The sequence below is a fragment of the Equus asinus genome, chromosome 7 (assembly GCF_041296235.1).
Source record: "Equus asinus isolate D_3611 breed Donkey chromosome 7, EquAss-T2T_v2, whole genome shotgun sequence".
NCBI classification, from domain to species: domain Eukaryota; kingdom Metazoa; phylum Chordata; class Mammalia; order Perissodactyla; family Equidae; genus Equus; species Equus asinus.
The window spans coordinates 60,941,570-60,969,291 of record NC_091796.1 but is presented as its reverse complement, the minus strand read 5'-3'; the positions used below and the strand labels follow the sequence as shown (position 1 = coordinate 60,969,291).

Here is a 27,722-nt window from a genome sequence, read left to right as displayed (position 1 = left end):
TCTCATTCAGTTCGCCTGAAAACATTTCCTAGTTCCATGTTGTGTGCCAGGCATTGTGTGAGGTGCTCACCTCTTTTGTATTTTCTTTATCCTCATGGGCTCATAGTTCTATTTCCAATAATCTACTTATATTGATTTTAAAACACTCAATTCTTTATATCCTCTTGTACCTGATTAAGTGCCTTTATTTATAGGAATAAATAATACATGAAATTACAGCTATTGATGTGTTTTATAAACTGTAATACCGTGTTAACTATTAACCATTACAGTACTCTGAGGCCCTCAAATGAGATGTCAGGGTTCTTGGATCTCCAGATCATCGCCCATGCTCACATGGCTGTATGGAATTCTGCTTACCCTTGAGGTCTCAAAGAGTAAATCCAGTTCCAGAGTGCCTAATTTATAATGCCTTATGTTTAACATCACAGCTGAAAGTTTTAAAATGGCATTCATACACAGGTTCTCATTTATTTCTTCAACATTACTGTGAGAAAGGAGACAGGTATTGCTATTTTTATTTTTAAGATGAAGAAAACGCATATTTTTGGAGACGAATTGACTTGCCAAGGTCACTTAGCTAATGACCTTCAGGTGGAGGCTTGGTCCCCAATGTTCGGACTCCCACCCCAGTGTCTCATGGCTTTTCGCCCAGCGGAGCCTCTGGCCAGTTACAGTATTGTGTTGTATAAGTAGCTGCCCTCCTCTTTATTGGACCTGAGTCACTGCTCCATTTACTCTGAAAACAATGAAATATCTGTCATCACATTCATTTGCATAGTTAAATAATTATATAAATAACACACTAGTAAATATGGAAATCTGACGTTTGCTGTTTCCACAATAGATTGAATTAGATGGTGATTTGGATCATTTTCTTTCATCAGCTAGATTTAATCAATATTGTAATTTGTTTTTCAATTCACCAAAGGATGATTAGGCAATCAGATGACCTGATTGACTAAATATTCCCCACTCATATTTTCTGAGTCATTTGCAAACATTTACACAGCAAGAGACTCTATCCAAATAACCTCTTTTGGGGAAAGAGGAAAACAAATTTTAATATTCATTACATAACATTGTCATTTCTATTCATGAGCTCATAGTCCTGGAAGAAACCTTGGAAGATATTCTCCCTCCAGGCAAGACTACACTGTTCGTTACTATTTTATTTTATTAATTTTTACATGTATAGACTCAGCAACCTTCCTGGACTGCACAGTCTAATGTTTCACCACCTTTATAATCAGATAAATTTTCCTTATTCATACTAAGAATTCTTTTTGCAGTGTAGGAAGCCATTGCATCTTGACTACTTAGTCAAAACAGAGAAGCAGGCAGGTCTAACAGCTTTTTTGGTACCATATAGTAAAGATGTTTGAAATTTAAAAGAGTTCAAACATCCTGGCTGTTGTTTGCCACATATTGCTGGCAGTGCAGTGGCTTCATTGAATCTTCAGGTACTAAACCACTTTCGTAAGCAGTGTTTTGAATTTACAGGGATTTCAATGTTCTCATGAAACAACTGTTGACAAGTATCTTTATAGAGAAAGTGTGAAGGTAGATTTTTTTTCACAAAAAACTAATTTGAATTTCAAGTATGTGTATGTCTCTTAAGGATATATTTCATACTATTTATAAATTTAATGTTGTGATTATTTTAATCATATTCCAAGAGTATATTTTTTGACACTAATTAGCTCAAATATAAAGCCTGACAAAAATTAGACACAGGAGAAAACTTAAGATGTGTTACTACATATCTCCATATGTGGGGAATGGCCTCTATTTTTATGTATCCTCCTTTAATTTATACGTCCCAATTCCTCACTGGTGTGTGTGACTGTATTTTGATTGTTTACTATAGGCAAACTCATCACAGAATATCCTATCTCTTGAATTAAAAGATAAAAACACCATACAATGAGAGAATGTATATGGAGTTTGAATGTTACCCTCCCAATTCATAGGATTCTTTTAAATCTGTGTGGTGGAATTAAATAGAATAGCTTTTAGCTAGTCTTAGATTCTCCTAATTTTTATTTTGATTTTCAATCACATTCACATTTTTATAGCTGGATTCTTTTCAAGACCACTTGGCCCAACTGAGTTTTAGCAATTAGTGTATGTGTTTTCTTTAACTTTTACTTACCTTTTGGCTGCCTATGGTAACTAGTAGGGTTGAAAATCTTTTTATGCTAGTTTTGGAAGACTTGTTGATGATCAATTCTGAACTGACAAGGATACATTTAAAAATTGAAATCTGTCGTTAGTGAATTACACTTCTTGTATTAAATGAGATATATTCATTCTAATTGATACAAAAAACTGTATATTTTACATCAGTCTTCCATAATATATCTTCCATAATACAATGCCAGCCATGTTCTTCTTGACAATATAGCCATTTAAGAGCATTCTCATTATACATATATTTTAAAAGTTATTTGAGTGCCTACTATATATGTTAGGCATAGTGTCATCTGTGAGACTTCTAAGTGCAGATACATAAATACGCCACCTTTCAAATTTTGAGGATTTTGAGTTCATAAAAGTTTCGGCACTTTTTTGTTTGTTTGTTTCTCTGTTTTTAGTGTCTAGGGGTGAGGTCATAGTGTTAACTTGTTCCTTTCCTTGCTGTGATTTAGCTAACAGCAGTGTAGCTAGAAATCAAAGCAAAAATTGTAGAGAACGCGTGCTAAAGTCTTTCCAAAAGTATCATAGAAGTCAGATCATAAACCGTAAACAAAAAGAAAACAAATCATTATTCTTATGTCATATTTTAAGGTGAATTTTCTGTGCAAAACTGCTTCACTGTTTTTAAAGTTGAGTATTTGATTTAACCCACCTTTGTTCTGGAGTGTGCGTGTGCGTTGCTGGAAGACCTTCAGGAAACTGAAGGATCTCCATTGTTCTGATATGGTTTCTAAATATATGCATAAATTTGAATGTTTCTTTTTTTAATCACTAGGCTCTTTGAGAAGTTTCTCTAGACTGTTTTTCTGTTCACTGTTTTGTTCAAAGAAATATCATCCTTTCTAGGCCATAATGCTACAGAATGAAAGTACACTGATAAAAGAACTGAAATGAATGCCTGTTGAGATGTAAAGCTAATTAAGATTCCTTTTAATTGCTCATATTAAATACAGAGAAAAATTATATTGTAAGACCACTCATATTTGCTAATCTGCTATCATTTAGCTGTGAATTTAGAATAAGAAGATAAATATGATATACATTTGTCAATCACCATTTTATAGAGAAAATGTTTTCTTTTCTTGATCTGAAATAGTCTTTACAATGTGCATCATTAGTACAGTAAGGCCCCTGAGAAGTTCCGGAGGAAAAGAAACCTGTTTAACTTTGCTCAACCCTATGCTTCTGAAATTTCTTTGACCCCAACTCATTTTTCAAGGAACACCAGTCACATCAAACACAGTTCGGTAAATACCGGCTCATCAGATTCCAGAAGATCCCGCCACATACACATGAAGTGCACTTGGGAAGTCGGATACAGTGGATGTGTTTTTACTCTTCCATGCACACCTTTTTACCTAAAGGAGGCCCTACGTTTATCAGCACCAGATACTATCTGCAAAGTATATGACTGGAATTCTCACTTTATTTTACCAAATTTAGCAATATTCTCATTTATAATACATTCTCATTGCTATTTTAAGACAGAGGGCAGCAACTTTTTATGTAAAGGGCAGATGGTAAATATTTGAGGCTTCGTGAGCCATATGGTCTCTGTCACAACTACTCAGCTCTGCAGTGCTGCACAAGAGCAGCCGTCAGCGAGGCGTAAACAAATAGGCGTGACTGTGTTGCAGTAAAATTGTATTGGCAGAAGCAGGCTGTAGGCCGGCTGACCCCTACTTTAAGGTAATTTGTAACATCGAGTTTTCTCCTTGTAACTAAAAATAATAGTCACAAATGAACTCTTTACAAGGCAGAGCGTAGAGATGGTATAAAAATCCTTCCTGGTATCTGTAACGTACTTTTTCCAGATCGCAGTTTGCCTTCCTTTTAGTTGTGACTACATGGCTGCCCCACATAACTATTTTCAAATACCTTTTTGTTCATATTGTTTACCTTTTTCTGCATTGTATAGATGCTGCTCTGTTTTTGTATAAGACCATACAATTTTTCTCAAAAGTAGCGTAGGTCAGATTTTCCTGTAAGTAATGAAAACCCACACAGGAATGTTGGTTGAACAACAGTAGTCTCTGACCCAGCAAATGTTCTATGTATCAACTTGGAATTGGTACCAAGTTTGTAACGAGTCTTAGAAATAACATTTTACTGTTTACAATTTGTCATATCAGTATGCAAAATTGAATACTGTGTTATTTCAAGAAAGTTATCTTCGTAATACCTTGGGGGTTCTCCATTCTCTGACCAAACTGTAAGTTTATTCATCTCACTTAGCAAGACTAGAATGTTTTCGTTAATAATGCGTAAAAGACGATTATACCACTTTTAAACCCAATTGCTGCAGTTGTCTAGTTACAAGGAGCAGCACTGTTTGAACGGTGCAGAGGGATATTTCAAAATATTATGCAGCAGCAGTTTTGGGTTTAATTGTCTGCAGATGGTAGATGATCTATTTTCCTTACTCACTGCCACATTTCTAATAGCACCCAGGCTGTTCCATGTAAATTAGTAATCTTTCATGTAAGCCTGTCCTTAATTTTCCAGTATTTTTTCTTTGCATCATTTTCCAGTTGTATCATGTTAGACCTGACGTTTTAATTTTTAATTTTTTTTCAATATCTGTGTGTCATAAATGTTAACCATTTAAACCCAACTGCTGAGCTGTGCAGGCAAACCAAGAAGCCCACCTGGTCCGCTTCAGGAATCTTAATCATTTCTTTAGTCACATGTTAACCATGACAACTACAGCAAAGGCAGGGATTGACTTTTTATTTTTTTAACCAATGCTTTGAGGTGCATTTTTTCATTCCCTTAATGTGACAAAATAAGGTTCCTGAATGGAAATGCTCTACATGAAATTTATTTATCGTAGAAATTTCTCTACATAAAAATGTTTTTAGTGAAAGAGGATAATATTCTTCACAAAGGTGATTTTAGCAAGAAGAGAAAACATTGTGACTTAAGCAGTAGAATTTTAAGCAACCTAATAAATTTTAAAAGCCTAAAGATTGGATCATCAGCATTAACAATGAATCTTTATATGCTACACTCAGTAGCAGTTGGAAACTATTCAGTCTAGAGCCTTTATTTAGGACTGACGTTTTTGTTTTTACTTTTTTCTTCAGTCGATCTATTCGGAATCTCAGCCAACGCTTGCCAGTGTGTCATAGTTAGAAATCTCACTGCCTGACTAAAACTCGTGTAAGGGAAAAGAACTTGGAAAATTCAACACTTTGCTATGTTTTTTTCTTTTTCCTTCTCTTTTTGTTGTTGTTGGAACAAAGTTGAGACAATGTGATAAACTGATGGAGATGCTCCTTGCTAGCCTAGCTTCAGTCTGGCTTTTTCTTCCCTCATGCATGCTGACCTGGGAATCTTCCTTTGCCATAGCTGCGATAATCCTGACTCAGCTTACAACACCTTACATTCGCATCGCCCCTGCCGCAGGCGACGACCAGCTCACAGGTCAGATGTTCAAGTATAGATGAGTCATCTTGCCCATTTCCTGCTCATTTTTTCAGCTTTGTTTCCCCTCTACATTTCCTCCTTTGCTTAAGGCTTGTTTACAATGTTTCAGACTCTTGGTCCAGACCTGTGCCCGCATTAAATCGAGTGATGTGCTTGGCCTCTTCTCTGTGCACATTTATATCCATGCATTAAGCACAACTCCACTGCATGTTTTCATCATGTGTGTCGATTGTATGTTCCTTTCTCACCTAATGTTATATAGAAATGAAATTTGCTGGACTTGCAGTAGCACTGACCTCAAACAGGATTTCAAACATAATACCTAAACATGTGTTCTCAGTTATCCAAATTAAGCTAAAAAAGCTGTTGTGATATGAGGACGAGAGAGGTTTATTTTTTTACCTTATACGGTCTTGTTTGCACACACACTTAGCAATACACAATCTTGCCTGCCAGTGTTAGGAAATGAAGCTACCCAAAGGTGTTTGGGGTAACGCTGTTCAGATAGCTTTTCATGTACCTACAACAGGAGCAGAGCTGACTGCACTCATCATAGATCCTTGTTTCAAAGCAGGGTGTTTATATACGGGACAGGGCCATCTGCAAGTCAATACATTGAATAATTTAGGGATGTTTTTAAAATATTGACTGGTTTAGAGTCAGGGAGTTGAACTGTGTGCTACTTTATAGTAAGAGGAATTAGCTTGTCCATTTGTACCGCCTCCAAAGGTATGTGGATATCTGTATAAACTCAAATAGGAAAAGAGTCCAGTAAATTACTCTAGACCCAAGGTGAGTGGTTAGAGAATGCCTGAAGACAAACTTTTGTCCTACAATAAAAGCAAGCCATTGTCAAGATTTCTGACATAATTGCTTAGGCAGGACTCAAATCCTGGTTTCAGAGGCATCATCGATGGGATACTGTAGCTTGCTGCATTATAGCCAGCATAGCTAGCCACGTAGCACAGGCATGATGAAAGCCGACTAAGAAACACGCAAGCGCTTTCCACAGAAGCTGTGCTCCAGCAGTTGTTTTGTGCGAAGGGAACTACGGAATATACCCTAACATTTAAGAAAAAAAGGAAAGCTTAATTCGTAATAATTCATAAATGTTGAGGTGGTTCTGTGAACTTATTTTGGAAATTAGAGCAACTGAGATTCAGGAAAATTACAGACTGCTTCTTAAAAGGTAAAGAAATGTAGGATAATTCTACTTCTTTCTCTACTGGAACTCTATACGTATTTCAGTCCTCTGTTTCAGGGCCAGAAGCTGTAAACTTATTAACACTTCTCTTCCCTTGCCTTCAAGTTTCTCTTAAGCATATTTCTTTTACTGATTGAGTTCTTATAGTTACAGACTCTTTCATATCCTGACCTTCTAAAGTGCTCTTCCCACAGTAGAAGTACGTAAGAGATAGTGTCTTTCTTAACATCAGTCTTCCCCTCTAAAGCCCTACATTTCAGAGATGGCCCTCTGCGTAGGGTTAGGTGTCCAACCTGAAAGTAATCTGGGACCCCCCCCCCCAATTGTGTCTGAGCTGGCACCAGTCTTGCCAGCAAATCAATAAAAATGAGCTGGCTTGGGGCCAGCCCCGTGGCCGAGTGGTTAAGTTCCCACGCTCTGCTTTGGGGGCCCAGGGTTTAGCTGGTTCGGATCCTGGGCGCAGACATGGCACCGCTCGTCAGGCCATGCTGAGGCTGCGTCCCACATGCCACAAACCAGAAGGACCTGCAACTAGAATGTACAACTACGTACTGGGGGGCTTTAGGGGTAAGAAGAAGGAAAAAAGAAGATTGGCAACAGATGTTAGCTCAGGTGCCAGTCTTCAAAACAGTAAAAATAAGCATAAAAATTTAGCTGGCCTGCCCCTGTCCAACAAATCCTTGTGGGGAATATAGTTCACTAGGCCCCTTTCTCAGGCTTTACCTGTAATCTGCCACCTTCAAATTAAGCATACTGTTTACTAGGCGTGGAGTGAAACTTCTGAATATAGCTTTCTGTGTAGACTTTGCATGGTTAAGAAGATGCCTCATAAATCAGCTTCCTTCACAAGGCTTTCAGATCCAGTGCATGTAGTTACCTTGGAAGTAATCTGTGACGAACATGTCCATCGCTGAAGTATATGGCTGCCAGTCTTTTAAGGGCTGCAGGTGATCTCCATCATTTACTTTGGTTTTTTAGGGATTATAATGATGGAGTGTTAGAATAAGCCTCAAGAGTCAGTAAAAAAAACTACTCTTCTTCTTTTTTCAGTATTTACTGCTGGTTTTAATGATGGTTAATCTTAAAACCCAGGTAATATTTCTTTTGCATTTCCCATTTGCATCAGACATCAACTTTGATAGCAGTAACACTGTCTTTTTTAGTAGATTTGTTCATGAGTCACACTGCAAGCTGGAGACTTCATTCCTTCAGTCACTCGCTTGGCACTCACTGAGCACCTTCTGTGGGCCAGGTAGAGATCTACTCTTGCAAAGAGTCTCACTCTGCGTGGCTGCCCAGGCTCTTGGCATCAGGCATATTTGCATTAGTAGCATCAAAACCTACATAGATACATGCTCTTGTAAATGAAAAATTACTGTCACGCTGTCATTTAGCAGCTAAGAAAAGACAACAGCTTTATAACTACTGGGGAAAAGGACATGTATTTCAAAGCCTTTCTCATTGTGTTGAGCACCTTAGGAGATGGTGCAGTGGGACAGATCTGAACATCTCACATCTGTGACCCATTGAACAGCTGTAGTTTGTTTACTAGATCAACACGGTCCCTTCCAGAAGCCAATGGGAGATACACGAGGGATACATCCTGAAGCGCCTTCAGCAGTTGTTTTGTTTTAATTGTGCTGACATCTTGTCCCTACAAATGCTACTCAAGGCTCTACTTGCACCAGGAAACCTTGAAAAGATCATGAGTCCTCTGTAGTGCTGTTCCTTTTGTCCCAGAATGCGGCACATGCTGATTAGGTTTCCCTCATTGTGGATGAAACTCCCCCCATTCACCTAACACCAAAGATAGCAAGCACCAGAGGACCTGACTTCAGCACGAAGACTGTGCCCGACACAACTGGCCGAGTTAATTCACTGAATGAATGAAGCTCAGACTGCAGGATGCTAGCGTGTTTGATAAGCAGTCCTGTCTCTGCACTGGGGAATGTTTCTTAAGCTTTGTTGTCCTCAGTCAACAGTACAAATACATCCTCATCCAATATACACACAGAAACACACATAAGTTTAACTGAAGCAGAAGCTTTAGATACTGTAGCTACTCACTGAATAAGATTCACTCTGATTTGCTCTGTTCTGTTCTATTCTATTCTATTTCATTTTTTTGGAAAATTCTAGTTTTTACCTACTAAATTGATTTCATTTCCCACTAATGAGTTGTAACCCACAGTTTAAAACAATGCTTTACTAAACCACTAGATTTAGGAGATTCTGAAAGGGAATAGAATATATAATTGGAATGAAGGTCCTATCTACCTCAAAACTCCTACTCTAAAGAGAAAGTTCTAGAAACTGGAAATGCTTCTGGTTTCTACATCATTCCCTTTATTTTGTGGTTAGTTATCTGTAATATAGAATGGCTTTAGAAAGAAAATTAAAAAGCTGTACATGCTAGAAATTTCTCTTTAAGATTTTTTAGTTAACTTTATAAATATCTCTAGGCTGTTTATTGTATATTAAAATATTGCCGTTATGATTTAATAAACCAGCCATCTCTGAGATGCTGTGGAGAATGATTGCCTTAAACAATTTTTTATCATCCATTTTGGTTACCCATACATCTAATAAGATCTGTATTGTAAAGAATTTATAGACAAAATGACTTCTGAGATTCAAGTACAAATCAGATAATCAGAGCATGTAGAATTACTTGCTAGATATAATTAGTACCAAAAAAAATAACTAGCCAACAATTATTCCCACATAAAGTTTCAAGTTTTGAAAAAGATACATGTACCATATGTCTGTGTTGTCAAAGATAAACACAGCTGGACCTTAGTTAAAGCAATGACAACAGCTTTTATTCTGTAACTACTGACTGTAGGGGATAGAGCTGGGCTCCATTCCGATTTGTACAGGGGTGATGGGGCGTTTTAAAGGGAGAATTAGGGAGTAGGGAGTGGGTGAGCGGGGGCTCAGAGAAGTGAAAAATTACAGAAAGCAGGAATGGCGTATTGGTCCATGTGATACCCATCTGGGTTGGCTAACTGGCACTGATCCAAGTTAGGCTTCTCCCCTCCCCCAGAGGCTGGGAGATGGGCCATCTTCAGATGTCACTGAAACAAACAGTAAATTCTTTTGGCAACTTTGAGTTTTCTCAGGCAGGCACTATGAGGGAGACTACGGTCATCGTAGGGAAGCAGCCTGGAGCTGTTAGAAACTGTTAGTGTTTGTTCCAGTCTTTATAGGCCAACATTGAGGCCTAGTGGAGAAGATGACTCAGAGGAGCCTGTCTAGAGTGTGGGCAGAGAGAGAAACTTGGTCGCTTCTCATTCCTTCCCATGGGAAGAGCAGTGACTCGTCAGATTGATGACCTTTGAAAAAGGAACTGAGGATATCTGATCAGCTTCTTCTGGGTGTGGTCCTCAGAACGCAAATGTTCTTTTGTGTCAAAAGGGCTCTGAAAAGCCTGGCTAGAGTATGGTCACACAGAGAATGTTTGTCAGCATTGTCAACCTTGAACATAAAACAGCAGCTATTTACCAGCCAAACAACTTTACTCAGGCATAGCCAAAGAAGTACAATTTGGGATGTGCATGCTATAGTGGACCATAGGCAAATCCAACAAACAAGGGAGAGGAATGTTATTTTATAAGGAAAAAAAGGGGAAATCGGGAGGGGTTGTTTTGTGACAAAAGTCCATTGGAGAAAAGTGAGAGTTCAGCATGGTTTCTCATTGGCTGAGTTGCTGGGGTAGTCAATTTCTGTTTGGGATGCAATGTATATTTCTTCCAATAATTGACAATTCCTTACTGTTGACTTCTTTCTTTTGGGGTCTGTAATTAACCATCTTTTCTGTAATTGACCTGCAGTGGCACTGCCTGGGAACTCCCTTTTCTGACTTCCTGACTCCATTTTAAATGAGGATCCTCTTTATTGATTTTCACAGTATATAGGCAAAGCGATCATGAAATAAATCCCAAGGAATTTCTTATTTTCCTTAAGGTGGCTCTTTAAGCAAGTAGATTTTTTTAATGTAAAATATAAAACATCTAAGTCACTGAACTAGATCCCCACTGAGGAAGAAAAACAACTTATAGTATTTATGGAGAAACTTCTGTGTTCTAGATACTGTGCCGGAGACTTCCACAGGCATTATTTCACTAACTTCTCACAATGGTCACCTGAGAGAAACATCGTTACACTTTTCAGACAAGAAAAGGAAACTCAGAGGAATTATACTCACCTCCATGGGCTCCAGAAGTCCAATATTCTGTCGAGTCGGGGACGTAAATTTGATCCCAGGCTTTGTAACTTGAGCCCTCGGGTCCTCTGACCCCAGCATCCACTTGAACATCCCCCTTTTCACCCTCTAGTCCTCACTGGTTTCCCACCTGGCCCTGACACCCTATGCGGCCCTTTCGGTTGGGTTCTCACCAACACCTGGACCCCTTTGGCTCCTTGCCAACTTGCCCTCTACCACATATCATGCTGGTCCCCACTTGAGAAAAATCCAATCTCCTTTCTTGGCTCCTTCCAAGTGTTGCTGGAGAAATGGCAGAAACAGGCAGATTTTAATTCTACTCAAGGTGTGTGCTTTGTGCCCCCCAAGCCTCCGCCTTTGCTGTTCTTTGCTGATCGATGAGTGTCTCCTGCATGTGCTATGGTAGAACGTTGCCCTCCACCCCCACCGCAGCTACTCTCTCAGCCATGAGCCCGAAGATGATTTGGTCAAGTGACCCCTTCCATTGCTGGGCCCTCTCTTCTGGGCAGGCAACCCTTTGCCAGCCCTGGCAGATTAGGCCTTCCTTATGCCCCTAGTGGTCCTAGCCATTGGGTCACAGAGAAGGATGACTTTTCCTGAGGGACAAAAACCATAATTGAACTCCACCAAATTTCTGGGAGTCTCATTGATGAGTGGGTCTATATCAAATATCAAATGTAAGTACACCCTGAAGCCCTAACACTACCTTTCTAGAAGTTTATCCTGCCATCTTTACAAAGAATGAAACAGAGTCCTATATCTAATATGTCTCCAGTTTATGGATTTTTAGCCCTAGACAAGGGCTGCAACTAGGCAGACAGGCTAAATTAGGATCTAAATTTGGTGGTGACTATGGGCGGGGGGTACACCAGGGAAGGCAAGGATCTCAAATCCTTCATTACACAAACGTTCATTAGTCAGTTGCCATATCATAGACCCTCAGAGGTGGAAACCCTATAAATTGTCTGGTCCAGTTGGTTCTCAATTGGTGCTCTGTGGGGTTCCCTGGAAAAGGCTTAGGAGCCCCTTTTCCCACAGATCTCTGGGCGGGGCAGCAGCTTCAGTTTAGGAGAGCCGTGGGTGGCGTGGTAGATAAGAGGGTGGGCTCTAGAACCAAAAGGCTTGCATCCAAATCCTAGCTGTGCCCCTTGCCATCACAGTGACTGTGGGCGAGTTACGTAGCATCTTGTTCCTCAGTTTGCTCATCTGTGAAGTGGGAATTATAGTTTTACCTACTCGTAAGTGAACAAATAAGGTACTTAGTAAACCCTCAATAAATGTTAGATATTATTGCTTTCCTACCTTTACACATCTTTTTAAATTATGTGAAGAATGCATACTCTGTCATGTCTTTCTTGATTAGTTGAGCACATTTTTCCTGTCTGCTGTATGCTAGCCACTGTGCTAGCCTCTTGAGATAGCTCAGTAAACAAAGCTTATAAACACTCAGATATACTGAAAAAGTTTACCCTGTGTCTGCACCAACCTCATCCAGGTTTTGAAACTTCCACACCTTTCCCTCTATGTATGTAAAAGTACACAAGCGTCTACACACGATTTCTTCACCTCTTGTCCGTATACTTGACTCTGCAAGTTGCCTTTTTCACTTAGCATGTCACGAGGTTCCCTGCAGCAATGCATACCAGTCTACAACATTCTCTTTAATGGTTGGATGCTGGCCTCTGTATGGAACAGACCTTAGGATCTATTCATGCAGTTCCTTGTTAATGGACATTCAGATTTTCACCAGTTTTTTCCTACTAACAACAACAACAAAAAACTAGAATAAAGAACCTTCTATACATGTTCTTTCTATTACAACTTTTATTTCTAAGTATTTCCCAATATGGGTCCAATGGCAATTTTTTTATGTAGAACTGACCAGATTACTTTCCTCCGAAATTGTAGCAATTCACTCTCCCACCAAGTGTCTAAGTGCCCCTTTCTCACATCTCCAGCTGCTCTGGATGTTTACGACTTAATTTTTCCAGTGTGATGGGTGAAAATGGTATTCTAATGACTTTACCTGAAGCTGAGGATTTACGTTTGTTGGCCATTTACATTTCTTCTTCTGTATCTGTTCATATTTATTCCTGTCAATCACTGTTCTTTTGACTTTGTCTTTTGGAATAAAGTTTTCATTTTTAGATAATCAAATATGCCCCCATTTTCCTCTGTTTCTCCAAGATGTTTATTTTGCTTAAGAAGATCTTCACATCTCTCAGATTGTTTAGCCATAACCCTGAATTTTAGCTCTTGAATCATCTAGAAATTACCACTGATACGGCGTAGAGTGTTCCCGGGCAGAGGTCTAGCTTTTTTCCAGATAAACAACCAGTTAGGCCAGCTGTCACTATTAAATAAAGTTATTTTCTCATAGAATTGAAATGCATATTGTCATATATTAAGTTCTCATATATAGATTCTGCTATAGTCCTCTTTGTCTCTTTTACGCCATTGTCATAATCTTTTGATTATGCTGGCTATTTATGCTGGATATTTTATTCTATGATAAAACTAGAATTTTCTCCTAATTATTTGTCAAAACTCCCTCACCGCTTATCTTTCCTTGTCTACTTCTCCGTCCTTACAGTGGCCTGCCCAGCCCCTCCGTCTTTAACTCCTCTCCCCTTCCTCCCTCCTCCTCATCCTGCGCCAGTCGTGCTGCCCCCGTTGTGCTTTGCACACATCGCTGTGTGCCAACCTGCAGGCTTTGCTCCAGCATTTCCCTTCCTGCAGAGTATTCTTCCCCAGATACACACTTGGCGAACCCTTTCACCTCCTACAATTCCACCTTCTCAGTGAAATCTGCCTCGAATACTCACCCTTCTTAACACTACAGCCTGCCATGACTCCTCTCTCTGTCCCTCCCACACAACTGGTCCCTTACGCTGCTACTTTCCCCTTTTTGACAGCACTTACCTCCTGTGCTTATCTGTCACATTTGCTGCTGTCTTCCCCACTCCTAAAATAGAAGCACCTGAGAGCAGGAATCTCATCTGCTGTGTTCAGACGTGTCCTAGGCACGAGACAGCAGCCTGCTGCACACTAGGCAGGGAAGACTCCAAAATGCCACTGAGATTCTCAGTGGAATCTTAGTAAATTTACATACCATTGTGACTGTGAAAATGGGATAAATTTCTCCATTAATTCAGATCTTGTTATAAGACCTCTAATACAAGTTTGGAGTTTCTGTATTAGCCAGTCTGGTCAAGTCTCCTTCAAGAATAGGTTCTAGATTCAGTGACATCTCGCCTTCTCATGGCTGCCACCCCAGTCTAGACCACCACACAAGCACTGTACCTGGCCTCCAACTTACTCTTATGGATCCCTGTTAATTCCTCTCACCTTCGCATGGCCGCCCCAGCCCAGACCACTGCACAGCTTGAAGATGGTGGGATTGTTCACTGAACTTTAGCTCAGTCAGTGGCAGGAACAGCAGGTGTAGAGGCCCTGTGGTGGGAAGTAGCATGACCAAGAGTGAAGAATTACGAAAAGGCATTCATGACTAGAATGCTGTGTGGTGAACCAGTCAGGTTGTACAGGCAGAAAGAGGCCGACTGTGACCTTGTAAGTTACATCAAGGACTTTGGTCTTGATCCCAGGAGCAGTAGGAAGCAATTGAGGTGTTTTCTGGAGTGGCAGACAGGTTCAAGTTTGCACTATACACTCCAGCCACACTAGAAATGTTGGAGGAGAGATGAAAGAGGCCAAAAGACAGAAGTAAAACTCTAAGAAATGGAAGGTGTCCTCCAGCCTAGAGAAAAGAACAGTGAGCGGATGTAAATAGAAGAGCTCAATGCAGGAAATTATGCAGTCCAAGTGCTGGCCCTGGGTTACTGATAATCTCCACTGGGCATGGGAGAGCACATGACGGGGAGTCAAGGGCTAGGCTCAAAGGTATCAAAGGGGCACTTTGAGTACCTTCGAGGTAGAATGGTTTCATTTAAGCTCTGCCTGAGGCATCCACTTCATTTATGTTGAGAGCTGTATACTGGGGTATGCATGTGAATCAAGACTGGCAAAGAACATAAAGGAAAACAAAACTCAGCAATATCATTTTAATATGGGCACTGAGATAAAACCTCACCACCTTTCGCTGCAGACGGTTATATTTTGCCCTTTCAAGAGTTTAGTCATTAGACTCATAAAGTGTTGCGTGGGGACCATACCCAGGCTGCCAAAGCAGGGTACGCCGAACTCTAACCACAAGCCATCAGGGCTGGCCCTAGACCCTGTTTTTTTCAAATGCAGAATCATATCAGTATGGAGGATTAACAACTCACATGTCCCCAACTGGGGCATTTCTTCTTAAACAGTGAATGAGGGTATCAGTGCTATCTATCTATCTATCGACAGATAGATAGATAGATAGATAGATAGATAGATAGATAGATAGATAGATAGATATGGCCTTGGAGCCAGTGTAGAAAGTTAGTGTGAGGAGAATTTGGTAGGAATTGCAGCATCTCTTGTAAGGGTTGCTTGAAGATTCTAAAATTTCCTTTCCAGCTGCAAAGAATATAAAGTGAGGGGAAATTTTCATTCTTTTTGCAACACCAGCTGAATGCATTTTAATGGGCTGTAGTGTCACTGGTGATTTATTGCCCTTTTTTGTTCTTTTATATGTTATATTTGTCATTTTGCGATGGCAGTTTCATCTATAAAACAGTATAGTTAGAAGGAAATCGTGAGAGAATGCAGGTCTGCCATGGGAGATTCTGTTCCTTTTTCCTTGTCATTTTTGGAAGGAAATACTGAGTCAAATGTCAAGCATTTTGTTTCAGAAATAATATATTTTAAAAGGTCTATTACGCTGAAATAGTATTGTTTTTTATTTTTACTACATAAACGTTAGGATTTCTATGTAAGAGATTTTCAATGTAGGGAACCATTTAATTTTCAAGATTCTTTTGTGTTTTCTCTTTCTATCAGCAGTGTGATAAAGGAAAATGAAACAATGTATTTAAGCGTCTTTTATTTGCTTAGGGCATAGAGCTTTCTAGCTTGCAAAGCATAAATTAAAATTTTATATTTTAAGAAATCTACCTTTGAATTTCATGTCCAAAAGGAATGCTGAAAGTAAAGTTTTGAGCTCAAAATAAACCAAGATATTAGTAATAGATGCAAGATACTGGGAAAAAGAAAGTAATTGCAGTTTGAAAAATAGTTTAAGATTTTTACATGAAAAATTTTATAGCAATGAGTTAAATTATTCTTGTCTTTTCTATAAGGAAATATTTCAATTTTATGGGAAAATTAAATTAATTCATCCTTGATATTAGTAAATGTGGAAAAGGCCTGGATATTTTAAAAATATTTATCAAAACTGAGTGACAATCTCTGTTTTACTAGGTCTTTCTTCTTACCCCAGTACCTAGCATGGAACCAGACGCATAGTAGCTGTTCATTGACTATTGTCGGTAGATACCAATTGTGATATTTTAATTTTCATCCCTTTACTTGCTTAAGAAAATGCTACTACAATTGAGAATATAAACATCACAATTCATTCCAACAGCTTTACGTCTAAGGTACGAGTGAATTCCATTCAGAATTTGTAGGCAGAGGGCCATGATGTCCTGCTGGCGATTAACTTTTTGGTTGACTTTGGACTAGTCTCTCTTGTAAATAAGTATTTTTAGAATACTGTAAAATACTTAGTATTTGTGAGAGTTCTTTTAAAGTATTTATGAGTGTGATTCAATATATTTAGTCAGAATGGAAAGGAAGTCAGAATTTCCTTCACTATCTTAACAAGGCAGGATGTCAAGGAGGCAGCATATCCAGAAAATATCAAGGATAGACTGAGAATAAACAAAACTCCTTTTTGAAGAAAAAATTCTTATTTTAAACATTCTACTGACCTTGTAAAAGAATCAAGGAAAGCCCAGACCTACAAATGAAAGGAGAAAAAGCACAGTCTTTTCAACAGAACCGACTCCTTTCTTTTCTCCTTTTGACAACTTCAGTGTCAAAATTTGTTCGTTGAAGTCTCCAGGCCCAAAGTCTTTAAAAAGGTTTGACTTCTGAAATTCTAGCATGTTAAAATTACCACCCCCGCCCCCAACTACCTTTAGAATTGTCATTGTTTTTAATGTGTGAGGGTCTTGGGTTTGGCTTTTAATATCTGATTTGTTCTCAAGCCATGGCTCTTCTAGTTTAGCTACCACAGTCTTACTCCAATAGCCTTTCCCTCCGTGTGAAGGCTGCCCTACGGGAAGGGAAGAGAGAGGGCCGCTCTCCTTGTGGAGCTGCAGCATCTCTCCAGCTGTTTGTGGAACTGCAGCATCTCTCCAGCTGTTTTCCCATCTCACGCTTGTCCTGGTGGAATCCAGGGCTTCGCAAAGGGAGTATCATTTCCTTGATGATAAATCATTTAAAACATTATTTTTATTAAAAATCAGTATGTCATGAAGTAAAATGGAAAATTTGCCTGCTTTATTTCAAAAGATCAAACAACAGACTTCAAGGAAATGTGAAGCCAGTGGTAAGCAACTTGAGAGAAACCTCAGATTTGCACTGGTACTTGTTCTCTCTCATCTGCCCTTGGGGGGCAAATGATGGAAAAGTTTAAGAGTCAAGGCATCCCCGTGACAGTGACAAGCTAGCTGATAGGGAACAGTGAGGGCCCTCTGGTTTAGACTCCAGATCATTTTCAAAACCACATGCTGTCCTAGGGCAGTTCTCAAACAAGTCAGACAGGAATCTGGACCTGACCAATAACTGCACTAGATTTTAATAGAGTAGTTCACACAGGAACTCTGATCCCAGTGCCCATGATGTAGAAAGCACTTGCTTTAGATAGAAGGTAGTGAGTTCAAGTCCAGACTTCTTGGGCAAACACTTAAACTCCCTATCTCAGCTTCCCTCTCTGCAAAACGGGGAGACTCCTTCTTTTAACCTCACAGTGGGCTGCAGGAGAATGAATACGATGACCTATATAATATATAAGGGTCCTCCCCCAAAGCTGGCTCTGGGTGAAGGTGGAGGAATTGGCATTTGCTGGTAACTTCTTTTGTGATGTTGTTATTGTTATTCTAATAGAGGATTGTTTTATGGCCCTTGGGGCTTTCAAGAGAACTAGGTAATTAATCCAGGCCACTGCCACTCCCAAATTTGAATGCTCCAGACTTTCAGAGAGGTCGAAAATTGAACTTCTGGGAAAATGAGTGGATTTCTTGATGCTGAGTAGGGTGTTATTTACCTGAACACCATGTGTGTGCGGTGGGCTCCACGCACACTGGAGCATGAGAGGAACGTCATTGTTGTATCATATGTTAAGACCTGTAATGTGTCCCCCACAGATGGTATTTTCCACTTGCCTGTTTTTGGGATATAAACAGCATCAGCATGACCCAGGCTATTATCTTGCTACTGGCAATGATGGTGATGATGATAATGATGAAAAAAGCGACTGCGTTTTCAAAGACAACTACTCTATTTGAAGCAAGAATAGCCTAAAGCAGTATATAACCTATTCTGCGCTTCCCTGTAGCCCAGCACGCAGAATAAAAACACCAGGCTCCCTTTGTTGTCCTGGCCATTTGGGGTTCCTTTGTTCCTCACTGTCCTTGGTTTAACTGCAGACACCTTTCTTTGTGTTTGTCCTTCAGTGACACAATTCCCTAGAGAGCATGAGAGCACGCACTTTAATAGAACTCTATTAAGAAGGGATATAGATTATCTCACCGAATAACCTTTTCAGAGACAGGTATGAAGTTGGGAGAATACAGAGCAGTTTGTAAGGGAATGAGAAGCATCACACGTTTTCTTCAACATGTTGCTTTCATTTAGAAGAATAAATAATATCTCTGAGAAGCAATCTTTGAAAATAAGCCTGGCACCTGCCTTGGAGTTAATGAATGGCGTCTACTCAGCACATCTGTCAGTATCTCTGATGAGTTTTCCTATTTACTCCAGTACATATTCAAGCAATACATCACTTTAGCAGTGTAATTGATATTCAGTTAAATATGTATAATTTACTTATTGGTATTGCTAATGATGTAATTATTAATTATGACTTAATATTCATTAGAACAGTTCGTTCAAGCTGGAGCTCTTGGTCAGAGCACATATCGGCATACCAATTTGTGTCTGGAGTTTGGCCTAGGTGCTGTCCTTGCAGTGGTTTAGTTTTGTCTTTTTTACTCAAGATTATATATAACTTCACTGTAAACATAAGAAACAAAATTATCTTTGTATAGTATTATCAACTTGGGTTCTCCTTATGTGTCTTTGAATAATTTCTTTAAATATTGGTGTATATTTAGGTAAAAATGTGCACACATACACACATATTCACATGGGTAAAGACCACATCAGAGTGAGTTACGTGTGTCTTTTTGCCAGTGTAGGAGCTTAATACAGAACCTTTTCAGATTTCTATCTTATTTCTTTTATGAGTAACAAGGAAGTTAGAAAATGCTTCCAAAGCAGGGTCATAGGAATGATATAACCATTTTATTAAGTAAAATTATTCTGAATAGTTTGAATCGTATTAGCCTTGTGTTGTTAGAAGTTTCTCTTTGTTTGCTTTCTAAAAAGGCTGAGTCCATTGTAATTACTCTCCAGCAGAAATTTTGGCAAGTTTAAGACTTCTAAAACAAACTCCATATATGATCGTGAAAAATGGTCTATAGTTACTTAATCATTACCAGTATTGAGTTCATAACACTTTATTCTTGACAGGTACTCACTTCCTGTCTCTCTGATACGTACCCAGTTAACTTTCTCATCATTGATGGATATATATTTCACTGCTTTGGTGCTGAAAATAAAACATTTTGCCACTAGTGTTTATTTCCATGCTCTTTCTATTAATCTCATTGTATCATTGATGAAAGTTTGGTCAGTAAATTTCCTGGTAAGGACTTTTGTCCATCATCAGCATAATGAGAAAAACTCTTCTTCTGTGTACTGGCTGTCTCTCCACATGCTCAGTAGAGCCAGTGTTCAGGCATTTTCCTCCTTTCTCAGCGTGTTGTCTGGATGCTCATGAAGGGGCATTGGCAAATAGCTGCAGATGCCTCTCTTCTTAATAACCCCCCACTAAACACTGGGGATCAGTGCAGGAAAGACCACAAGATAGCACCTGTGGCCTTTACTTTCCACTTCTACTTTTTGCTCCTTTTTCTTTCCCTTTATACTCATTGCCCCATGTCTGAGAACTTCAACGCAAATAGAAGAGAATAGCTGGGCTATGAAGAAAGTAGAAATGAGAAATTCAAATGAGATTTATTGTGAGAGAGCTTTGATTCAGCAAAGTGTTCTCGCATCTACTGTGAACACAGAATAAGATACTAGGACAGGTCATGTGAAGGCCAAGAAGTAAAACCAGCTTTGTCCCAAGGAACTTATATTAGTATAGCTATAAGGGATTTACAAAATAACTGAACTCAAGGTTGAAAATGGTAAGTTCTCTGCAAGAGGGGTGAAACAAGGTGCCGCCACAGCTCAGTAGGAAAGACAGTGCTTTCTACAAAGCCATCAGGAACAGTTTTTGAACAATGTGGCCTTTGACGGATTTGAACCTATAAAAGTGAGTAGGGAGAAGGAGCAGCAGGAGCATAGGCCTGAGGAGGGGAATGCTGGATGTGTGGGGAAAACCGAGCATGTCCATCTGGCTGGAACGTAGGTGGAGGAAGGAAAGCAGAGAGAGGAGAGGCGTGAAGTTAGGAAAGGGAGTGGGGGCTAGCCCATGGAAGGCCCTGACTGCCCTTCGAAATAAGCATGAGGAAAGTCTTGTTTTGTTGTAGTGTTTTTTAAATGAAAGAGTGACCTTATTAGAGCTATTCTTCAGGAAGATTAATATGGCTGCAGTGGGATGTCTTCCTGGGAGTCAAGTACAAGAGTCCAGCAGAAAAATAAACCAGGTTCATGGCAGTGGGAATGGAGAAGAGATGGGGAAAATGCAGCGTTTTCTGACTTCTTAGAGATTGGCAGGGGCGTGGGAACTGACCTGTCTAATGTTAGGTGATGATTCTTCAACCCAGGGACGGAATGGATGAACCGCCTTTCATGTCAAAATATTTCATTCTTATGTGCCGAGGGTCAAAATGTCCTTTATGCACAACCAAAATTCATTACTTGCTCTGACTTTTATTGAGTACATGCTACATTCTAGGCACTAAGGATGTAGAGAGAGAACGGGTGCTGCATTTCTCTGTTAGAACTTGAACTCATTTTGTTGAAGCCTATATGTTCAAATATATTCCACTTCTATGCACAGATCACACGTGGTCATTGTTCTCTTCATAAATACCTCCTGTGTGTGGTTAAGACTTTCATTCCATAAACACTTATCAGTCGACCACTACATTAAAAACATTGTGTTGATTACTAGAAGTCAGAGATGGATAAGGAATAGTTGTTACTCTTGAAAAGCTCCAGTGGAAGACAATATCACAGCACCCACTGGTCTGTCTTCTCCTTGGGTAGATAAATGACCTCAATTCCTTTTCTCTTTTACACGGTCCTTCTTTTCTACCCTGTCAATCATTTATTTGTGTTTCTTTTCTTTGATTCTCTTTCAGCATCTCTACCTTGACCAGCATGTTGCACTCTGGAAGGATCACATGCATGTCACTTCTCTACACTTCAGAATCACATTGACTATGTTACTAGGACTTTCTTTTCTGCATTTAGGCCCAGGAAGTCCTTTGTCCTCATATATTTACCTTATTTTTCTTTCAGGATTTTAATTTCCTTATTTCATTGTTCTGCAGTTCTGTTTGTTTCTTTTCATTCTTTTATTAGGCTCTCCTCTTTATGACTGATGAAGATGATTTTAAACTTGAGTCTTGTCTTCCACAGCATAAGCAGTGATCACCCAAGTTTTCTGTATTATGGGGGAACGTTGTGATGCAGTGAAACAAGAGTGGGCTTCACAGGCACATCTGGATGCAGAGTGTAGCCCCCTCCCTTCCCTTCTCACTGACTTTGGACAAGCTACCTATCCTGACTGCTTCTGCTGTCTCTGTGTCCTCATTTGTAAAATACTGTTAATTATACCTCATGGTGTAATATTAAATAAAAGCTATGTAAGACACCTGGCACATAAGGTAGGTCTTCAAATAGGTCAGCCACTTCCTTCTTATCTAATGTAGTGGCTTCTGGGTAATTGGTCCACAGACTTTAAATTCCTTTACAGTTAATAATATCTTCCAATCCCTACTTACTGTGGCTGATCATAAAACTAGGGTCTGATTCCAGTAGGTTTGGCTCTTAATTGTATGAAAGGATCTTTTAAACTAGTTTGGTGAAGGAAATTAGCTAACTGATAAAGTAAGATATTAATATATCAGGAGGTTTTAAAAATAACCCAATTAAAATATTTTTCCCATTTTACCATGGTCTGTGAAAACTTCCTCACAGATACTTAGGACCAGTGGTTCTCAGGTTGGACTCCTCTTCATGTTTTGGAGAATCCCCTAAGGTGGACCATATCAGTTCCTGGGTCCTACCTCAGACCTTCGAGCCAGAGTCCCCGGGGAACCCAGCCATTGCGTGTTTCAGAAGCTCTCCAAATGATTCGTAAATTCTCTATAATTAGAGAACCTCTGTTCTAGAATATATTGAACAGAATGACACAATTAATATAAGCCTTATTTATTAAAAAACTTCATTATTTGAGGAAAAATTGTATATAACTAAATGAGAGTCAGAGAATTATATGACCCCACTCTCTCCTAAGACCCCAGGAATCCTTATTGCATTTCTAAGGGCCGTCCTTTGTGCGTGTGGCTCGTTGGCCATGTGAAAGACACATCACACTTCTGCATGCAGTTTGCTAGACTCTGTACATTTTTTGAACCTCAGACATACTGATTCTTCTAGCAAGCATATAGAACTTATTAGGTACACTTACTTTTTGGTCAGATCGCGAATGACCAATTTCAGGCAGCAGAGAAAGCTACAAGGGGTTTTTGCAAACAGCTACTACTTTGTGCAGGCAGCTTTCTTCCCCAGGAATGATGTTGAAGAGCTAGACCATGACCCAAGGCACAGAGTCTGGAAGAATATTTGAGGGACAGTAGATTTTTATTTTAATGCCTTAAAAGTTTAGTTTCAAACAAACTCTTGGGAAAATTCACTCTTCCTGGTGCATCCTCAAAAACATCTACTTCAGAAGCAGCCACTCACATCCCTTTATTGATTATTCACTTTAAATGAAAGGTGAACAGAGCGGGTACCTTATTATTGACAGATTGTTCCTCATTTTATTACTTGACCATGATTTGAGAAATGCAAATGGAAAAAATAAAGCTATTTCATCAGAATAGTAACAGCACTAGTAATTCTCTTGGAAATTTTAGTGCCAGATAGTAAGTGGGAAGGCTTTCATAGATCATCTTACCGACAGGGTGTTGGCCACATCAACAAATGAAAGCAGTTACTGTCGTGAAATTAGAACAAAAATAAAAAAGTAGATTAATTTTTTAGAGACACTATATATCAAACAATTCAGTTTCTCAGTTTTATATGAAAAATTATGTTTCTGATTATACGCATAAGTCGTATATGCTCTGCATGCTCTCTGGTGGAAATTAGGGACACTGGGAGAGTTACAAATTCACGAGCATAATCAGGTTGCATATTCCACATAACGTGTGAATGTAGGCTATTCAAGGAGCAGTGACTGACTTTGCATCCCAGAAAGAAAAACAATGATATGTAATTTAAATGAAAACTCTTGGAGATGTCCCATGATAATGGATAATAAGGTACAACAGAAAAAACTAAACACAGATTGCAAGGAGTTCTAATTCTCTGAGCAGCGAGACACGACTGTACTTCTTACGGTCGTCTGTGAAGCCAGGGTTGCTATTTTTGAGAAAAATAAACAAAATCTACTGCTGCAAGAGGTAAACAGATAAACAAACAAAACCTATGAAAATTAATTAAACTAGGTTCTCTATTCCATAAAGTCATAAAAATGCTAGTACAAAGAGGCTGAGGCCTCCTCAGTTGAAATTTTAGAATATCTTTTGAGACTAGTGCTCTTTGAAACACACTTTGGATTTCCACAGCTTCCATTTTATTTTCTAGTTTTATTTTTGCTCATCTCTCATCTCATAAGTTTTCTCAACCTCCTCAGTTCTCTTTTCAGCAGTTCCCATGGTTGCTCTCCCTAACGTTTCTCTTTTCTCCCCAAATAATCAGGAGTGTATTTTGGTGTTTGATTTGCTGCTGAAATGTTTTGCATGTTGTGAGAATGAAGTATTTTGTTGCTTGAATTCACTTTGAACATTGAGCCCAAACACACTTCCCACGGAAGGAAGCCGGCTGCGTTATTTCCATAAATGGCACCAACGTCCAGCCAGTCCCTGGCCCTCTGAGAGCCGAGCGCACTGTGTGCAGCCAGGACGCTGTCCTCCGTGAGGTCCTTGTGTCCCTTCAGTTCCACTTGTTCCTTAGATCAGACATTGGAGGCTCCCGGCCAAGGTGAGGCAAGAGCCTTCCCAGTGCTCTCCGACGTCCTTCCCTTCCTTTCTTCAGTGGCCTGTGTAGTACTGCACAGCTACCCTCCTCAAGGCACAGCTCGTTATCCTCTGCAGCTCCTCACTTCTTAAATTTCTTACAGGCTGTTCCAATCAGTAAACAATGCCCATTACACCATCAAACCTCAGTTTCTCAAGTGCTCCCCGACCTGCACCCAGGCTCCAGCCAAGCTAAATGAGTGAAAGATCACAGAGAGCTCTTTGTGCTCCCTACCTCTCTGTCTTGGCTTGTGAGGCATCTTTCCCACCATCTGTTGGAATCCTCCCTGTGCTTCAAGCCCGTTTGTGTTGAACCCTCTGAGAAGGACCTTTCCAGATCTCCCTCTTCACTCTCCCCTGGTTGGGTTCTGTAGCTCACCCATGGCACTTCACGTGGCTTCCTTTACTGTGCACTGAAGGAGGAAGTGTCAGTCTTCTCAATCATCTCAAATGCCCCTGCAGAGCCTGGTTACAATACCTTGAGCATGAAAGGTACTCAGTAAGGAGTTGTTAACTTGATGACTGTGAAAACCGAGATTAGCTGTACCATATGAATAGGATTGTTCAAGTGTCCATTCCAGGAATTCTTCCACCACTAATTTGATCACAGATCACTCCCCTCCCCACCTTTGGGATGTAACTCTGAGTAGGACCACCCTCTGCCTTTTTCTCCTCCTCTTCCCCTTCTTCATCCTACTTATGAAGAGTGAGGAGAGGACCTCAGAGCTCTGTGCTCCTGGATAAACCCACAGCCCCTACCTCAAACCCTCACACCTCACCATCACTATCTGTCTTGAGATCATCAGGATTCATCTCATTATGCCCTTTTTCTCAAGAAGCCCAGGTGTCTAGCTCTCCCTTCTTCCCCTAGACTTTGACCCCCTTACCACCCTGTACAACTTTTTCTCCTTCGTCTCCCACTCTCAAAACTTTCCTCTGTGTCCTCTTGGACTTAAGGTCAGTCAGCAGCAAATTCCATACATCCTCAACCTTATCCCTTCACCTCCCCGCTGTCTTGGGCAACTATTTCAAAACTTTTCCTCCCTGCCCAAATTAACCACACCTCCTCCCTCTTCCACAGTCACACCTGATCATCTTGCCTCCTTGATCACTGGGAAAATGAAGCCTTCAGAAGAGACTATTCAAATGTTCCACTATGAGACCAGTATATCAAGCTTTTGTGTCCATGTGCTTCTTGTCCCTCCTGTTCCTCTGGGTGAAATGTCTGTCCTGTGACTGAAGCCAACCCCTCCTCTGTGCACTGGGGCCCATCCCTGCCTGCCCCTTCAAGGACATTTCTCCACCAGTCATCTCCTTTCTCTCCTGCATCATCAACTTTTCCCTCTCTATTGGATCATAAGCATTAGCATTCAAAAATGCTGTAAGTTCTCCCATTTTGAGAGAAAAACTTCACTTGATCCCCACATTCCTCTCTGACTCCTCCATATTGATGCTCCCTGTTTGTCTGTATTCACACTGATTTCTTCTTCCTCCCTGATTTCCTTCCTTCCACAGTTGGCTGCTCCTTTTCACCCCCCGCCCCGCCTTTCACCTCCTAATTGCCCTCAAGCACTCACATGGCTTTAAATACCATTTTTTCACTGACAACCCTAAAATTTATGCCCTAAACCTAGATCTCTCCCCTTTCTTTCCAACTACCTATTTAATGTCTCCCTTGAATGTATAATATCTCAAAACTTTGCTTGTCCAACACCATACTCCTGATTTCCCCACTTATCTCTCCAAATCTGCTCTTCTCCATCTTCTACATTTCAGTAAATGCCAACTCCATCTTTCTCGTTACTCGTGCCAGAAACTTGGATGGTATCCCAGCACACTCTATGTCCAGTTCATGGGCAAATATTGACAGCTTGACTGTCAAAATAGATCTCAAGTGTAACCATGTCTTACCACCTCCACTGCTACCGTCTTGTTCCAAACCATCCTAATCTCTTGCCTGGATTATTGCAGTACCCTCATAACTGGCATTCCTGTTTCACCATGGACACCCTATGGTCTATTCTAAACACCACTGCCAGTGTGATCCTGTTAAAAGATAAGCTAGATCACATCGCTCCTCTACTCAGAATCTTCCCACAGCTCCCATCTCATGTGGAGAAAAAGCAGAGTCCTCCCAGTGATGTGCAGAGGTGTCCCCCCAACTCTGAGGTGTGTCCCACCACTTGCCCCTGGATGACTCCACTCCAGTCACACCTCACTATTTCACAGTCTCATCTTGTATCCTTTAAGATTTTCTTCCCACTGCCTAGTGTGCTCCACCTTGCGTATCAGTATATCTCATTCCTTTCAGGTGGCTGCTCAAATGTTATTTTCTCAATAATTCCTTCTCTGATCCCCCGTCTCAGATCTTAGTAGCAACTATCCCGTCCTCGAGTCCCCACACCATTCTGCACGTTTCTCTGCAGTACTGAGTACCAAGTAACATCCTGCCTACAGTACTTGTTTACATCTGGGTCTGTCTTTCCCCACAAGAATATAACTTCCACAAGGACGAGGTTTTGGCTTCCCATTTGTTTGCTGCTGTTTTCCTAATGTAGTGCATGGCACATATTGGGTACTCAACAAACACTTGTTGAATAGATGAAGAATATTGCTGGTTTGCCACCACATTCAAGGACAGCCTAGCACTAGTCACCATCATGCAGAGGTTCTGGGTGGCTAAGCTGCCCCCTCGGTGCTTCCTGATCTTCCTCTCCCTCCCCTTTAGGAAGGCTTCCTGTTTTCTCAAGGTGAGACAGTCCTCATGCTAGGGCAGCAGCATCGGGAGCTCCAGGCAGCAGTGATGGCCTCACAGCCTTCTGGGCTTGCAGCCCTGGGTCTTCTGGGAAAATCCATGCAACCAGTTCAGTGTCAAAATTCGGCCCAAACATCAAGCCAGTGGCTGAGTACTCCAGGTTCTCAGCCTGGCATGGTGCCATTATTTAATTTAATATCCAACACTGGGCCAGCACTGACTGTTTTCTGCCAAGTTGAAAACCAACCAAATATGGCATTGGGTAATTGTTCCCTTTGTTTTGAGATTTTTCACATTAGACATTATATCTGAAAACTTAATGTGGATTCACTGGAATACCCCCCTTTTTTATTTTCTTGGTCATTAAAAGAACAACAAAACAAAAAACCCCAGAACTATCACCAGGATTCGATGGAGTGGGCATCT

The 27,722-nt window shown here is 40.2% G+C and overlaps 1 protein-coding gene across 8 annotated transcripts in view; it reads left to right on the top strand.

Moving 5' to 3' along the window:
* PTPRM (protein tyrosine phosphatase receptor type M) overlaps positions 1 to 27,722 on the top strand; it is a 779,977-nt gene that overhangs the window by 533,230 nt on the left and 219,025 nt on the right. For 4 of the 8 annotated variants that reach the window (XM_070513579.1, XM_070513576.1, XM_070513577.1 and 1 more), the window contains exon 14: positions 5,551 to 5,625. The exons of the other annotated variants lie outside the window; for them this stretch is intronic. In XM_070513579.1, the coding sequence (XP_070369680.1) occupies positions 5,551 to 5,625 (75 nt within the window). The remainder of the gene's footprint in view (positions 1 to 5,550; positions 5,626 to 27,722) is intronic. 8 annotated transcript variants of the gene reach the window in all.